The sequence below is a fragment of the Nannobrachium achirus genome (genome assembly GCF_963921795.1).
Source record: "Nannobrachium achirus genome assembly, chromosome: 22".
Taxonomy (NCBI): domain Eukaryota; kingdom Metazoa; phylum Chordata; class Actinopteri; order Myctophiformes; family Myctophidae; genus Nannobrachium; species Nannobrachium achirus.
The window spans coordinates 5,643,176-5,660,808 of NC_137829.1; the positions used below are offsets into that span (position 1 = coordinate 5,643,176).

The following is a 17,633-nucleotide window of genomic DNA, read 5'->3' on the forward strand; positions in this document are numbered from 1 at the left end:
TTATAATGCATTATAAATGCGATTATAATGCATTATAGACCTGACCTTCAAGTAAAGTGTTACCAATAAGGGAAAACATTATGCTGCATTAAAGTAGACATAGTTCCATGCTGGTAGAAGAGTACCGGTATTACTGTATGTACCGTATGCTGCAGATTTGATATTGCACTCCTATAAGTTCACACTTTGGCAGGTTTCGCAACACAGATGTCTGGAGTACCATTGTCTACTTTTATGTAGACACATTGTCGATGACGATGAAAGCAAGTTTTCACTTGTTCATTTTATGTATGTCTGTGCCTCTATAGGGTGTGGGTAAGAATAAGATCGTCGACCGGTTCCTTCACCTTCTTAACCGGCCAAGGGAGTACCTGCAGCTTCATAGGTGAGAATAACATTGTCCACAGCATCACTGGGCATAATGACACTGAATTCTACTACTTTTTGAGAGGTTTCTCAAGCAGCAGTTTGACATCAGTGTACTTCTTTTGAGCATAAATTCAATTGACCGTGTCCTTATTCTGGGGCAAACATTAGGTATAGAGGAGTTCCAGTATAGACCCCTGTGGGAGAAGAATATACTGTAGTAGGGATTTAGTGGTTCATTTAGGTGGGTTTGGATTTCAGCCCAGTAGGAGTGAGATCATTTAGCGACCTACAACTGGGTTGCAACCTGGTCGGTAGTTTTCACCGACTGGGTCGCTAAATCCACCGACTGGGTTGCTAAATCTACCGACTGGGTCGCTAAATCTACCGACTGGGTCGCTAAATCCACCGACTGGGTTGCTAAATCTACCGACTGGGTCGCTAAATCCACCGACTGGGTTGCTAAATCTACCGACTGGGTTGCTAAATCTACCGACTGGGTTGCTAAATCTACCGACTGGGTTGCTAAATCTACCGACTGGGTCGCTAAATCTACCGACTGGGTTGCTAAATCACCGACTGGGTTGCTAAATCTACCGACTGGTCGCTAATACCGACCAGGTCGCTAAATCTACCGACTGGGTTGCTAAATCACCGACTGGGTTGCTAAATCTACCGACTGGGTTGCTAAATCACCGACTGGGTTGCTAAATCTACCGACTGGGTTGCTAAATCACCGACTGGGTTGCTAAATCTACCGACTGGGTTGCTAAATCTACCGACTGGGTCGCTAAATCACCGACTGGGTTGCTAAATCTACCGACTGGGTCGCTAAATCTACCGACTGGGTCGCTAAATCTACCGACTGGGTCGCTAAATCACCGACTGGGTCGCTAAATCACCGACTGGGTTGCTAAATCTACCGACTGGTTCGCTAAATCTACCGACTGGGTTGCTAAATCACCGACTGGGTTGCTAAATCTACCGACTGGGTCGCTAAATCACCGACTGGGTTGCTAAATCTACCGACTGGGTCGCTAAATCTACCGACGGTTAGGGTTAGGGTTAGGGTTAGGGTTAGGGTTAGGGTTAGGGTTTGGGTTTGGGTTTGGGTTTGGGTTAGGGTTAGGGTTAGGGTTAGGGTTAGCAGCCCGGTCGGTGGATAAGCGACCCTGTCGGTAGATTTTAGCGACCCAGTCGGTAGATTTAGCGACCCAGACGGTAGATTTAGCGACCCAGTCGGTAGATTAAGCGACCCAGTCGGTAGATTTAGCGACCCAGTCGGTAGATTTAGCGACCCAGTCGGTAGATTTAGCGACCCAGTCGGTAAATTTAGCGACCCAGTCGGTAGATTTAGCGACCCAGTCGGTAAATTTAGCGACCCAGTCGGTAGATTTAGCAACCCAGTCGGTAGATTTAGCGACCCAGTCGGTGAAAACTACCGACCAGGTTGCAACCCAGTCGTAGGTCGCTAAATGATCTCGCCCTCTCTCTTTCAGCCTCTCCTAGTGGCTCCTGTCTAATCAGCCGTGGGGGAAAACACTTAACAGTGTGAGAAGTCTGCATATTGTGCGTGTGCGTACATGGTTATTGGAAATAATCCAAATGTAATAAAAGGTGCAGGATTCATTGGCTGTTATTTTCTTGCAAATGGGAGATATCCAAGTCTATTATGAATCAAAAGTCTCTCTTCTCTCCTTGGGCATTCATAAATAATACCTTATCCTCTCTGGTATTTTCACACTCCCCCATAACATCATCTGGGTTTCCAACAATAGAAGTCTACACAGATCTAATATGACAGCTTCTAAAACAGTGAGCTGATTCTTCTCTCCTTCCTTGGTAGACTGATTTTGTTTCCCTCATTTCTTTCTTATTTTGGGAGGCAGTGGGTGGGCTACCCAAAAACAGCAACAGTAACACTTTCTCCATAACAAGTCGGAGATACAATTTATTCACTGAGCCTAAAAAGGACTAGCTTGTACTTACTGTGTCAACACTTTGCTATTAGGGGCTTCGTTGTGTGAAAGAAAAAAAGAAAAACGCCCAAAAGCAAAGTAAAAAAGTAGCTCTATCTGAGAAAAAACATAGTGTGCAGCATTTTATCACAACACTAACCTACCTCGCACCACTGTTCCTCTTCTAAGGGTGTTCAAAAACAAATTATTTCAGTACCATAGAAACCAGGTCATCCGCTATCAGGCCAAGGAATATTTAGATAAAGCTGTAAAAAAAAAGGAGAGGAAGGAGACAAAGAAGAACTAATCTCAGAATTGAAAAAGACGTCTATAAATACCCTGTGCGCACGATCCCACCTTGGGAGAATTAGGTCATCCACCACTACATGGCGACGCCCGCATGCTCGTAGATCAATTATGCTCTATAATAGCAGATCTACAAGCTCACAATGCGTTGCTGTGCAACCCATAGTGAGATTATAGATCGTCTATAGGAGACTCAATGCGCAACAAAGTATAAATCGCGCCTGTGTTACTGATCATATCTTTGGTCAGTCGGAGGCTGCAAAAGGGCTTGTGTTGACCCCAGCTCCACAAAGGATTCCATGTGAAACCATACATTGCAGTATGTGTCTCCAATAAGCCCGCTGTGTTGGGAAACTGGACGACAGACAGAAAGACAATAAAAGTCCTCATGTTCTCTCTGTTACTCAGAATGACTTAATAATTTAAGACACATTCAGAAGTTGATATTCAGACACAGACATACATGTAGTGTGTCAATCATAGGTTCCAGTTTCAAGTAAGCAGCTAAGATGTGATATTACTATTTTGTCTTTGAATGAAACCAGGCACTGTAATGAAGCTGTGGTTTCATTTGAGTTGCATTCTGACGTTTTGGCTTGTGCACTGGCTCAAACACGTGCTCTCACACCGGCTTGGTGTGCACACACGTGATGAGATAGAGACGGTGCATTTCTGTGTTTGCGTGTGTTTATGTGCGTGGGAGTAGTTTCTCAAAGTCCTGTGAAAGTCGAAGTGGAGCAGAGCGTGGATGTGGCCTGGTTAGCTTCTCTGTAGCAGCGGCTAATATTAGCACGGAGGGGAGGCAGTCAGATCCGCATGTGACTTAAGGGAGCCGCTGACTGCGGGCCTACAGAGATGTGGCTCAGAAAGACGAGTGGTGAGAGGCAGCCAGCCATGCAGGAAACTAGGACAGCCCCCGGGTCTCACCATGGGGTGTTGGAGAGAGAGAGAGAGAGACATAGGGTGGTGGTCTGGTGAGAATATGGGATAATATAGAAAGAGAGAGCGAGATAACAGAAACATAAGCCCAATGGGGTATGAGGTTGTACATCGCTTGCCCCCCGCCTCCCCCCCTTCTTCTTCCCTCTCTTTCTTCTATGGAAGTGGTTCTCAACCTGTGGGTCGGGATGCCCAGGGTGGTCCCCAAATAATTTGGGGGGGCCCCAGATTATCACTCAACAGTAAACAAACCAACATAAGGCTTAAAGGAGCTATTGTCATCTTGTTCTTGAAAAACGGATGCTAAAATAAAAATAATGTTTCGAAAATATTTTATGAAAATTTAAGCTTCATATATGTGTTTCTATTAAAAAATTACCACAAAAAGCGTAAAATAATGATAAAATAATCATTTTGGCCATTGTCAGACCGACACTTTGTTTACATTCTAGTCTATAGACTAGGATTTAAACAAAGTGTCGGCCCTACAATGAAAAAGTTGACTATAGCTCCTTCAAGTGTTTAGGGGGTATCTGCAATTTTCTAAAGTGACAATTTAAGGACATTTTAATACCTCTAAAATGACAAATTAAACATTGGCCAAATTGTCAAATATTAGAGGCAGAAATTGTGAAAATAGACGATCTACATGCTCACAACGCCTCGAGGCGTTGTGAGCATGTAGATCGTCACAATAGAACTGTGTTATACAAAATGTAATTCCTCAACTCTGTACAGAAAAACAAATTTCACCCACTTCTTTAATTCTGTAAAACCTGTGATGTGACAGTAAAACTGACTCTGATTCTGATCGCCTACCGTATATTGGTGATTTGAGTGTCAATGATAGAGATATATTACACGTTCCGTTTGTGGTTTCCTCCATGTGTATACTTCTCTGTTCATATCTAAATTGCAACATTCCTTTTGCATGTTTTAAGTTAAACGACTTAAACCGTATACTTAGTTGAACGGACTCCCAAGGGCTCTAGGCTCCCTCCTTTTTTTGCTCTACACTACATATCTTTACCGAAAATAGCTGATCTACAAACTCATAATGGGTCACGTTGTGGTGCGCTGTGAGCTTGTAGATTACTATTTTCTAAAATGTTAGCCCCAAAACAGGGACGCTAGTGTTCAAAGGAAAGCTGTTCCAGATGGTGTCCTGAACATGGTATTCCAGTGTTTTGCTGAATCAAATCCATAAGAACAAGTAAGAAACAGAAAATACTGTAAATAAAAAAGCACAAAATCATCCCCTGCGGTCTCCATCTCCCCTCGAATTCCCTAAAGCCAAACAAAATACTTTTTTATGTATTAAATTCTTTGTGTTATTTTTATTTTGTCATTCTCCTTTCCAATTGGCCCTTACCTGTGAACATTGAAAGCATGTGGTTAAAAGACTGTGTTCCCTGCCCCTCACAGAGATACAACAGTCCAGTCTCTGACCCTGCAGCCCTCAGTCCGAGATGGCATCATCGTGTACGAGGACTCGCCACTGGTTAGTCAACACACACAGGCAGTGTGTGTGTGTGTGTGTGTGTGTGTGTGTGTGTGTGTGTCTCGCCACTGGTTAGTCAACACACACAGGCAATGTGTGTGTGTGTGTGTGTGTGTGTGTGTGTGTGTGTGTGTGTGCGTGTGTGTGCGTGTGTGTTCTCCCTGGCAAGACCATACAGTAGTTAAACCTATTAAATATAGATGGCATCATCGTGTACGAGGACTCGCCACTGGTTAGTCAACACACACAGGCAATGTGTGTGTGTGTGTGTGTGTGTGTGTGTGTGTGTGTGTGTGTGTGTGTGTGTGTGTGTGTGTGCACGTGCGCACGTGTGCGTGTGTGTTCTCCCTGGCAAGACCATACAGTAGTTAAACCTATTAAAACTTAGCATTGGGGGCACTCGCTGGCCTACTGGTCCGGGCGCATACCATTTAGGCATTGCCAAATAGGCATGGATGCCTGGCGGACCGGGGCGGCGTCGCCGGTTCGATTCCCGATCCGGACAACCTTTGCCGCATATCACTCCCCGTCTCTCCCACCATTTCCTGTCAGTCTTCTGTCCTATCAATAAAGGCATAAAAGCCCCAAAAACTCATCTTTAAAACTTGGCTGCAATAACACATTTTCAACCATAATTCATAAGAGGCATCTCAGAGTATAGTGGGTTCATTTGAGGCCTGGCAAATCGGAGCTCATGGTTTGTAATGTCATCTTGTCCTTAAAAAACTAGGGCACAGTAATGAGAGGAACGTAGAGAGAGAGAGAGAGATATCAGCTCTTGTGCTGAATCTGTCCTGTACAGCACACTGTCTGTGTTGGATGGCGGAGGATGAGGAGAATTTATTATTGACAAAGACAGAGGGTGTGAGGAAGAAAAGCAGAGATTTAAGATATGAGAGACAGAGAGGTTCATTCAAGTTAATTTCGTGGATTATACAATCCCACCCAAATCACCCTAATCCCAAACATCCTCAAAGACATCTACAGTAAATGTCAGAGCACTGAATGGGAACCAGAACTAGGCCATTCTTTTTATCACGCCCCCCCCCCCCCCCCCCCCCCCCCCCCATCTCTCCCCATCTCTGAAAGGAGGACGGCTGAATGGTGTGCGTGCGTGCGTGCGAGTGTGTGCGCGCATGTGTGCATGTGTGTCTATGGTAAATCGCTGGCATGACAAAGAGCAAATTCATTCATTAATATTAATTTGTGGATTCAAATAAAGAATTTGTGTGTGTGTGTGTGTGTGTGTGTGTGTGCCAATCGCTGGCATGACAAAGAAAATGTATTAATATTAATTTGTGGAATCGAATAAAGAATTAACATGTTTGTGTGCGTGCGTGTGCGTGCGTGTGTCCAGGTGAAAGCGGTGAAACAGGGACACATCCTGGTGATAGACGAGGCAGACAAGGCCCCCACCAACGTCACCTGCATCCTCAAAACCCTGGTGGAGAGCGGAGAGATGATCCTGGCCGACGGACGCAGAATCGTCTCAGGTACACACACGCGAGACCTAGACCACTGGTGCTCAAACTTTGAAATTTGAAGGTCTCCCCTTAACTTTGACAGTGTACAAATGGGTCCATTTGGTTCCATTTGTACACTGTCAAAGTTACAGACTTGTAACGGTCAATTTAGATCTCCATAAAGGAACCTAGAGAGTCCCTTAAATCCACTTTGAGAACCACTTCCCTTGACAAATGTGTGCACGTTGCATATGTTACGTACCTATCCACTTGAACCCTATATAGTGTCCCTATTCTCGGGAGCAAATGAAAACTTGTAGATCGGCTCAGAGATTTTGTGTAGAGGGAAATACTACTGGATTACTATAGAGCCCTGGGAGACCCCAGTATACTAAGTATATAGGGTTTATAGTACACATACGGTATGTACGTACACTAGCTCGAACATACGTATACTATAAACATGCACGAGCACACACACACACACACACACACACACACACACACACACACACACACACACACACACACACACACACACACACACACACACACTCACTCTCTCTCTCTCTCAGTGTGGTAACATAAACATGTCTCAGATGGGGCCATTAGGTGTACAAATAGAAGATTGGTTGTCCCCAAAGACAAACACTTAGGCAGGATTAGGATAAAAGCCTTTATGGACTTCTACCAGCATATTTTGGAGCATGTCGCTGCATAAACACCTACCGTCTTTCCACTCGTTACCTAAGATGTAGCAGACCCGAGCCCTCAAACCCCCCCCCCACCACCACTGGAGGAATGTAAACATCAGCTGACGATTTTCAGACCTGACCGATCGCTATCAGGATCAACACGATGGGTGTTGGTGCATTTGTGCCGTGTGTGTATATACGTGCGCATGTGACGTACTAACTATGAATGTTGTCCATTCTTCAGACTCCAGCGAGGCCATGAGGAGGCCTAACATTATAGCCATGCACCCAGACTTCAGGATGCTGATCCTGGCTAATCGACCTGGCTTCCCCTTCCTGGGGAATGACTTCTTCGGAGCTCTGGGTTTGTACAGTACACACACAAACACGTATTACACGCATACACACATTTCCTGTTAGATGTCTGCTGATCTTCTTTTTATTAAATGTTAAACTGTTCTTTGATGAATAATTGCTATGGGAAATTATTTAATCTTGCTTTTATTACTCTTGCTGTTTCATGTAACAGAACGTTTTTTTTTTAAGAAAGCCCCCAAGATGATCTTTTATTTCTATTTGCTTATAATGGAACAAACATGTTCTCAGCATCGCAACAAGTCAGGCAAACAAGGTCATGTTGTTTTCCCGCTAGCGGCTGGGCTCTAGGGATGGGTATACACTATGAGTCAGTCCATCCGTTCAACACTTTGGACCCAAACAAAAGATTTCAGATTTGGCTGGATTGCCATGGAATTTGCTGTGCACCTTCATGCTTTTTGGAGGATGAGCCTGAACACATTATGACGCAATATTTTATGCTTTAAATTAAAAAAATAGCAGATATACAAGCTCACAGAGCGGCACCGAGTGCCGCGCTGCGAGCTTGTAGATCTGCTATTTTTGAAAAATCGTGAAAATTTGAATTTTGACCCGATTCTATAAGTGTCTTTTGAATCCTTCTAAGATTTTTGGAAAAAACCTGTTTCTATGTCAGCAATCTGGCCAGCCATCGTCAAAGAAAAGGTCCTTTTCACTTAACTGGAGCTCAGTTAGTCTGTTCTTGAGAGACTACTATGTCAGTGGTGCTCAAACCTTTTCATGTGAAGGCCCCCCAAAATGATATTTATTTGGCCACGGACCCCCATTTCAAAATATCTAGTTCCAGGGACCCCCCAGAAGCAAAATTTGAGTGACAAACGTTCGCTTTGAAAATACATATATTGAAAGATTTGCACACATTTTCACGACTTTTTCAAAAATAGCACATCTACAAGCTGTGAGCTTGTATATCTGCTATTTTTCACTGGTTAAAGCATTCAATAATTCTAGGCCTAAATGGAAAAGTCCCCTTAGACCAAGCTGCTGTTTACAGCAGAATACTTTGTATATTACCAAGGCTCCCTCAGCTATGGGTTAGCATTACATTTTTTAACACAAATCAGTTGAATTATGTTGAACGAAGTTGACTGAAAGAGTATAGCTGAACCGCTAGTTGTCCTGCTTGACAGGTGACATCTTCAGCTGCCATGCAGTGGACAACCCCAAGCCCCAGGCGGAGCTGGCCATGTTGAAGCAGTACGGCCCAGACGTCCCAGACGCCACGCTGCAGAAGCTAGTGGCGGCCTTCGGGGAGCTGCGCTCCATGGCCGACCAGGGCACCATCACCTACCCCTACTCCACCCGAGAGGTGGTCAACATTGTCAAACACCTCCAGGTAACGGGAACTACACACGCAGACAGTGAGGTTTCATGCTATGACATTAGCTATTGTAAATGCCAATCAATATCTGTCTCCCGCCCTATCTTACTGTTTTTTACGGGGAACATACAGTATGCGTAGATATGTAGAATCAAATATCACTAGTAAGACGCCTCAGGGCGACAAGTGATGTGGATATCTTTGTGGACATCAGGGATCTCCATATATGGGCATAAAAGGGATTTGTTCCCCTGGCATCACAGGGATCTCTCTAACAGGGCATCATTAATATTGATGACATCAGGGAACTCCATATATGGGCTGTCATTCTGTTAATGTGACATCACAGTGAAGCCAGAGCGTGATGTAAGAGCGGCAAACGTTCCTGTAGAGTGGTTCCCCTGACATCACAGTGACATCAGAGCATGATGTCAGAGCGGCAAACCATATACCGTAAAAATGTGTACACGTCGTCTACACGGACGGATGCGGACAAGCTGTGACGAATGATTTCTAGCATGACTTTACTATTGATTACTCACGCCATGGAGGTTCAATAATATTTTTTTGTATTTGTCGCATTCCTAAGACAAAAAAATTGTGATAGTAAATTGACCCCCCATCCGGAATCAATGGGGGTAATTTCATTGTAATCAAATTATCTTAGGAAAGTGACAAAAACCAAGTCTCCATGGTGTGAGTAATCAATAGAAAAAAAGTCATTTTGGGGGTGAACTATTCCTTTAAGGAAATGATACTATTCCTTTAAGTAGCTTTGAAACGTATTACCCTGATTTAAAATGTTTATTTGAATAGAATTGTTAATATTTCATGCTTTAGCCGATTTATCATTACTACAGTATATAAGACATAATGAATGAATTTTACCAATAGCCTACCATTGACAACGCTTAGGGTCCTATTTTGGTGCAAAGCGCATATTCCACCAGTGGTGTTGAATATGGGTCAACAGACTTATTTTTGTAACCGGAGAAGGGCAGAGTACCCACTGCGTAGCTGTGAGATGGGTCGGATTAAGCTGAAATATCAAATACCCTCTTTCTCTTCCATTTAAAAGGAGTGTGCGCTGTGCCATGGCACTCTGCCCAATTTAATGATGGATGGTTAATCAGCTATTCAGTTTCATTAAAGATGTGATGACACGCCCTGAAAAATATCATTATGTTACAGTAGGTCACGTGGTCTTTCTCCAGTAAGACAAGGGGGCGGGACCGTATCACTCTGAACAGAGTGACTGCATAGTTTGCAGTGAATGTATACTTTGTCCGTCCGTCATACGGGGCAGTGCACAGAAAATAGACAATTTACAAGCTCACAACACATCGCGTCCATGAAAGAGTATGTAATTCAGTCTGACTGGATCCAGGAATAAAACATATCCCCACTGGCGATAAAAAGGAATGACAAGAGGAGGGGAGCTATCAAAATCAGAGGCATGGATTTTCCCCGCATCCCCCCAGCAAGTGGAGCCCTCCTAATGAGGATGGTTCCCCTCTGTGGAAGCAGGTTGTGAGTAAAGCTCCCTGCCATTAAGCCTCCCAGGCAGGCCCTTGGGAACCAGTTAGAGCATCACATTTCTTTGATAGACTTTATGCACATCCTCCTTTTGTTTGGTGCCGAGCCAAACTGAGACGTACGGGAGTTCATTCATGAAGAAGGGCGCGCCGTTACGAAACGCGTTGTGAGCATGAAGCATGGTTATTTTCTGTCACCATAGGCACACACACAAACACATACGGTACACACATGTTAGTGTTGGGGGACAGGAGGAGAAGTGCTCACTGCTGAACAACAGTGAACAACAGCTCCGCGGTCACTGGTTGCTTAGACCGATTAGACAAGGGCCCAGCCGCAAAAAAAGTCCACAACATGGGAGGAGAAAGCGAGACCCTGGATACTAATCTTTGACGGCTTGTTTGTTGAAAACCTGTACATTTTTAGCAGTAAATATACCATGGAGTTGCGGAATCTTTATCATTTTTACAACTGCAACTGCTAGTTAACATTTTTGTTATAACAAACTCACTGTGTCAACTCTCCCTCCGGGCGACAGACATTAGGTAAAGTTTGTACAGTAGAGACGCTGCGTGACGCCATTAACAATATTAGCCAAACAAAAATAGCCTGATTTACCTTGGAATTAAGAATAAATCAGGAATTATTGCACATGCTTGATAACAGCCTGGATAATGGACGAGGGCCATTAATCACAGACAGAGAGAGAGAGAGGGAAGATCATGTCCCAGCCTCACCCTGACCCATACCAATCCGCACAAACACTCATTCACTCATGTACACACAAGCAGTTGCCCACATTAATGGGTACAGGCCAGTTGTCTGGGCTTGCGCTTGAATGTTTGTCCATATATTCTTGTCTCGCTCGCTCTCTTCTCTCATTTCTTTCCCCCCTTTTTTTTCCCCTTTCTGGCAGTCTGAATGAAATGAAATTAAATGAAAAGCAGGGGAGTGGAAGGGAGAGGCTAGCATTCAGGAGAAGGGAGAAAGAATGAGGTTGGCGGGCCGGGAGGGAGGGGGGGGGGGGGGGGGGGAAGTAGAAATAGAAAGATAGAGAAAAGGCTGTCATAACACATAAAGTGCACTGTCAAAGCACTCGCTGTGAGGGCTCCTTGCTGTCAAAGCAGACCTCTGCACATACATGTACATACGCTCACATGTTTCGCCCACCATTCTATTTCATCACCACTCCATCCTCCATGTGCCCTCCACCCCTCCTGCTGCTGCTCTGGCCCCACAGTTTGCATGAAAGTAGACGTGACCCACCAGGGGCGTGCGTCACAAGGGGTAGGAAAGTGGGACTGAGTTACTGGGGCCCAAGGTGGAGGGGCCCTAGTAACTTTAGCTATTGAAAAATAGCAGATATACAAGCTCACAGCGCGGCACCGAGTGCCGCGCTGCGAGCTTGGTAGATCTGCTATTTTTGAAAAGTCGTGTGAAAATGTGCGCAAATCTTTGAATATATGTAATTTTTTAAGTGAACATTTGTAACTCAAAGTTTGCTTCTGGGGGGTCCCTGGAACTAAATATTTTAAGATGGGGGGGGGGGGGTCCTTCACATGAAAAAAGTTTGTGCATCACTGACATGGAAACATAGGTTTCTTGGCACACATTTTCACGATTTTTCAAAAATAGCAGATCTACAAGCTCGCAGCGCGGCACTCGGTGCCGCGCTGTGAGCTTGTATATCTGCTATTTTTCATGAGTTAACATTCATGGGGGGCCCACAGTGAATCCTTGTACCCAGGGCCCAGAATTTGGTGTGACGCCCCTGTGACCCACTGTGCTCATTGCATGCGCGTACACCTACTGTACACCTATTGTACACTGGTTACGCAATCACCAGTCATGCCCCACACCATCTACACAGAAGGAGGCACCAAAGACTACTCTTGTGACTCACTGCATTATGGGTTCAGCCTTTGCAAAGGTTAACCACTTTCAATCTGGCGTCAGTCATTATAGCTGAACATTTTCAAAGATTGGCTTTTTTCACGCTACACCATCGTACAATGAAGTATAGAATAGGGGTTTAGCGGCTAACCCAGAAACCTCCATTATAAATGCATGCGTTAAGGCCAAAGAAAAAGAACAAGAAAGAAATCAGAGAGGAGAGAGAGAGAGAGAGAGAGAGCCCCAGCATCCCTATACTGGGTGGGGGGGGGGGGAGATTTGTTGTAGACAGAACACGTACAGTACAGTCGCAACTCAGGTCTGTTTTACTAACAATAGAGGGTTTAAGTGGTTAAAGATGGAGCTATTGTAATGTTTGAGCAGCCTCTCCACACTGTCTCCGCATCCAGCCGTACAGGAACAACACGGTACAGCGGAGTACGGTACACGCTGTCCAGTGGCCATACACTATGTTTACATAGAATCCCCCCCCCCCCCACACACACACACTCACACTCATCTCCCCCCTCCCTGTTCTCTCTCATCTATAGGCTGCTATTTATATCAACCTTGCCATTAATCACCAGGAAGAAGAAAGATCAGGGACATTCCGTGCGTGAGCGTGCATGTGTGTGCGTGCGTGCGTGTGTGTGTGTGTGTGTGTGTGTGTGTGTGTGCGCGTGTGTGCGTGTGTGCGCGTGTGCGTGCACGTCACACTCTAGAGTGTCTGTGTTTAACGACAGCTGGAGTCACATTCTTTCATCCGCATAAGAGGACATCTGCTCCGAGGTCTTTTTAAGGTCTGCCGGTTGCCCTTAGAGATTTCGCCTCGTTAGAAGTCTTGGGCAAGTCTTGGGCACGTATAGCGTCTACCTGAGAGGAAGGGAGAGGGAGAGAGACAAACAGACACAAGGGAAGAGGGATAAAGGACGAGACGGTAAGAGAGAATGACAGAAAAAACGAGGGACAGATAGAGAAGCAGTAGAGAAAGAGAGACCATAAAAGGAGACCTCGAAAGCCGATGAGGATTGAATCTGAATCAATAATTCAGCTGGCGGTGACAAACCCTGGTTGTTGGATTACCCCACTGGCCTTGTCGCTCGCTCATCAATCACTTAACCATTAGTTATCACTTTTGGACACCCAGTACAGCGTCTCGTTACAATGAAACCTGGTCAATACAGTCAGCTCAACAGTCATTCAACATTATATCTGTTGTGGTTGGGGACAGGTAGGATGTTGTGAGGCAGTCCTTAAATGACTGACTGAAAGTGCTGTAAATGACAACATTATTGTTACGGTTACAGAACTGCTTAACTAGTTCCAGTCTTGATGGCCAGTAAAAGAAAAAGAGCATTGACTTTGATTGTCTTAGTCCTGCACCTGGCAGGATGCTGATTTTCTAGACCAGATCTAGTCAGATACCTGGCTCTCTTATTCAAGGGAGGTTGTCAGCAAGGTAATTAGAGTAGGTGCCATTTCCCTGTCATTGATAACCATATGCATCAGAGAGAGAGAGAGAGAGACAGAGACAGAGAATTATAGCCATAACTCGAGACAGAGTGATAGAGATGCAATTTATGGCTCTTTGAAGTGAGCCAGAGCCATGGCTCTGGCTCACTTAAAAGAGCCGTTCAAAAGACTGGCTCATTTGGCTCTTTTGGCTCATTGCATATTTAAAATATTTTCGTTGAAACATGAATCCACAAGGTGGCACGGTCTGGCACCACATTCCTCTGCTGACTTGAGATCACAATTTTGTATTTACCCTTTTTATAAAACATGTGTGTGTAAATTAAGCTACCTTGACCGAAGGTTATTCATGCAACACCTTAAAAAAAACAAGCAGGCAACAATGAACTCGCTCCTCCCTAGCGGCCAGGATTTACCAACTGGCTAGGCCTGGCACAATGTGAGCTTGTACATCGGCTATTTTAAAATAGCAAACATTTAAATATTTACAGGGACATAATACAGTCATTTGTCATGGAAGTGGACTTCCCAAGCAATATGGAGACGTTTTAATTATAGAAATCGCTTAATAATTGTCTAAGCTATGATCAAATCAAACTGTAGGGTCTTAATTTGCTTCCTAGATAGCTGCACATTGCCGTGCCGCACCGCGCATCGCGGCGCCGCACCGCGCCGCGAGCCAATTCAGCCAAATGAACGGCTCCCTACTCCGCGAACCGGATCCCATCGTTCACTTCAAAGAGCCGTTCAAAAGATTCGATTTGTTCGCGAACGTCGCATCTCTAGATAGCTGGGGATGATCATAGTGAGAAACAACAGGCTGAACGTTGCTCTCCTGTTGCAGTGGTGTGGAGGGAACCAAACCCCAGAGAGTTTAAGAATGAATTAACTTTCAGATAGCCACTGAAGCACTGTTTAGCTGCTAGCTGCTACAGTAGCTCTTCTAGCACTCATTTTTACTTATTCTCTGTTCTTTGTCCCACTTTTCTTTCCTCCTCCCTCAATTCATTCTCTCTCTCTCGTTCTCTCTCTCTCTCTCTCTCTCTCTCTCTCTCTCTCTCTCTCTCTCTCTCTCTCTCTCTCTCTCTCTCTCTCTCTCTGCCAGAAATTCCCTGATGAGGGCCTGGCAAACGTGGTGCGAAATGTCTTCGACTTTGACTCATACAACAAGGACATGCGGGAGGTCCTGATTGGAGCACTGCACAAGCACGGCATTCCTATCGGGGCCAAGCCCACCTCCGTCACCCTGGCCAAGGAGTAAGACGCTTGGAGACGAGGACCACACAGACACACACACACACACACACACACACACACCCACACATAGGGCTGTCACAATTATTACATAATCGTCTAATCGCAATTATTTGAGGTAATCGCAATTATTTTGCATAATCGTCATAATCGTTTCCTTGTATAGGATAAATTGTAAAAAAATAAATTTGTAAAATATGTCAGTAATGTCTTGCCATGTGCAACTTCAAAGCCTAAAAGCCAAACAGAAATGTAATTGTCAACGACAAATACACAGTTAAATCGTTAATCGCAATTATTTGTGTGACAATTAATCGTCATGTAAAATGACATAATCGTGACAGCCCTACACGCACGCACGCACGCACGCACACACACGCACACACACACACACACGCACACACACACACACACACACACACACACACACACACACACACACTAAGCCGACATACCTCTGGCACACATTGTCACCTTTAAGTCTAAAAATACTGGACATTGGACACCAAAATATAGCCTAGTGCACATCGGCATGCATTATGCAACCTTGTCTTCCCCCTTATGTGATTCTCTGATAGTAACGAATTACTGTCATTAGGTCTAGGACTAGGTTATCATAATAGATGATCATAATAATACAAATAGTAGTAATAATAATAATAACAATAATTCATGATAAAGCACTTTTTAATTAAAAAACTCTAACTCAAAATTGCTCAGGCATTGACTGATCATTTCCAAAGGGCGGGGGGTGACCCAGTTTGATTACCTTGAATCAGCTGACCCTTCAGTTTTGGACTCCAATCACTCTACTAAGGCAATCACTCAATGTAATTGAAAGGCTGTAAATCAATGACTGAGCCAGGTTCCCCCACCACCAGTCCACACACCACTGGCTCATTAATGAGATGAGGCTGTACGATTACATCAGCAGTCGCCATGCGGATTTGTCAGACTGCTTTTTTGGAAACCATCCAAGAGTGCTTTTAGGGGGAACATAAACGAATCCTCTGTCTCATCTTAGTTGCTCACATGGACTTCATTCAATGACTTTAGGTCACTTCTAACTTTTAGCTGTTTTTAATAGTATTATTGCAAGTGGATGGCATTGCCTGTAGCCCGTCAACTATCTTCCCTGGACTTAACATATAGCGGCTTCCATGAAGTCTCCTATCCTCCTGCTTGAAGTATAAACATGATGTCTGTTTTATGTCAATCAACTTGACATTAGCTCACCTTCTTTTTCCACCAGGGAAAGGTAAGGTTGGGGACACATTTACCTCATAATGTACAGACTTGTCTTTTTAATAAAGGAAAATATTTGTTTCTTCTGTCTCCTGTGGTTTTGTTGTATCTAAATTCTGACTTATACAGTATGTTTGTTAAGTCTTTGTCATGTATCGCTCAAGTTACATCTTGAGAACCAAAATGGGGAAGAAACAAGTATTTTCCTTGCATAGCTTGGATCTGATTATATGCAATAATAGTCTCTTTCCAAATTCATTGTTGGCATATAATAAAACCAGGGGTGTCGCACCAAATTCTGGGCCCTGAGTACAAGGATTCACTGCGGGCCCCCCATGAATGTTCTTCATAGGGGGAGGGGATTTTAACCCATTTAGACTTGGAATGCATTCTTTTGTGCTTTAACTATTGAAAAATAGCAGCTTTTCACAGCGCGCTGCGAGCTTGTAGATCTGCTATTTTTTAAAAGTCGTGACAACAAAGTCTTTGAATATTTCAAATCCTTCTAAGGTTTTTCGAAAAACCTATGTTTCTATGTCAGTGGTGCTCAAACCTTTTCATGTGAAGGACCCCAAAATTATATGTATTTGGCCACGGACCCTCATGTCAAAATATTTAGTTCCCAGGACCCCCAGAATCACACATTTTCACGAGTATTCAAAAATAGCAGATCTTCAAGCTCGCTGTGAGCTTGTATATCAGCTATTTTTCAATAGCTAAAGTATAAAATAATTAAGGTCCCTCCACCTTGGGCCCTTGTAACTCAGTCCCACTTTCCCCCACCTTGTGATGCCCCTGCAATAACACAATCTGTACGTCTTCATTGGCATTAGGGCTACAGTATATGCTACAGGGATTCTATGCCCATCTTGAACAGTTTACATATGGACTAACTGCTGTGCCCACAACAGCTTGAGTGCATAAAAAGCAAATATTTGCGCTTGCTATTTCCAAATTTGGACACAGAGAAGCAGAGATTGTTTCTCTCACGTGTTGAGCGTTTCCATTCATAGAGGTATTTCTGGTCAGAGGACTGTCCTGGTCTCTGCCCCCCCTCATGGATTCTCCATGTATTGAGACGGTGTTGCTGATCTTCTTGGCTCCACCGTCCTGCAACCAATAAGGTTGTGGCCCCAGGCCAGCTATGATTCATGGGAGGAAGGGTCCAATAAACATCTGGCCAGACGAAACGGGCAGGGTGGCTGGTCACACGCACACATGCATTCACACTCACCTACCACATACAATACATAAATAAGCCAGTCTAGGGACAGTGGGCTATATTATGATGATGAGCCTTATGCC

The 17,633-nt window shown here is 44.3% G+C and overlaps 1 protein-coding gene across 1 annotated transcript in view; it reads left to right on the forward strand.

Annotated features, from left to right (window-relative positions):
- Positions 1–17,633, forward strand: part of vwa8 (von Willebrand factor A domain containing 8) — a 120,800-nt gene that overhangs the window by 37,281 nt on the left and 65,886 nt on the right. Inside the window, exons 21-26 of the mRNA XM_080753653.1 lie at positions 309–385; positions 4,995–5,070; positions 6,428–6,563; positions 7,473–7,592; positions 8,737–8,942; positions 14,935–15,086. Of these exons, the coding sequence (XP_080609779.1) occupies positions 309–385; positions 4,995–5,070; positions 6,428–6,563; positions 7,473–7,592; positions 8,737–8,942; positions 14,935–15,086 (767 nt within the window). The remainder of the gene's footprint in view (positions 1–308; positions 386–4,994; positions 5,071–6,427; positions 6,564–7,472; positions 7,593–8,736; positions 8,943–14,934; positions 15,087–17,633) is intronic.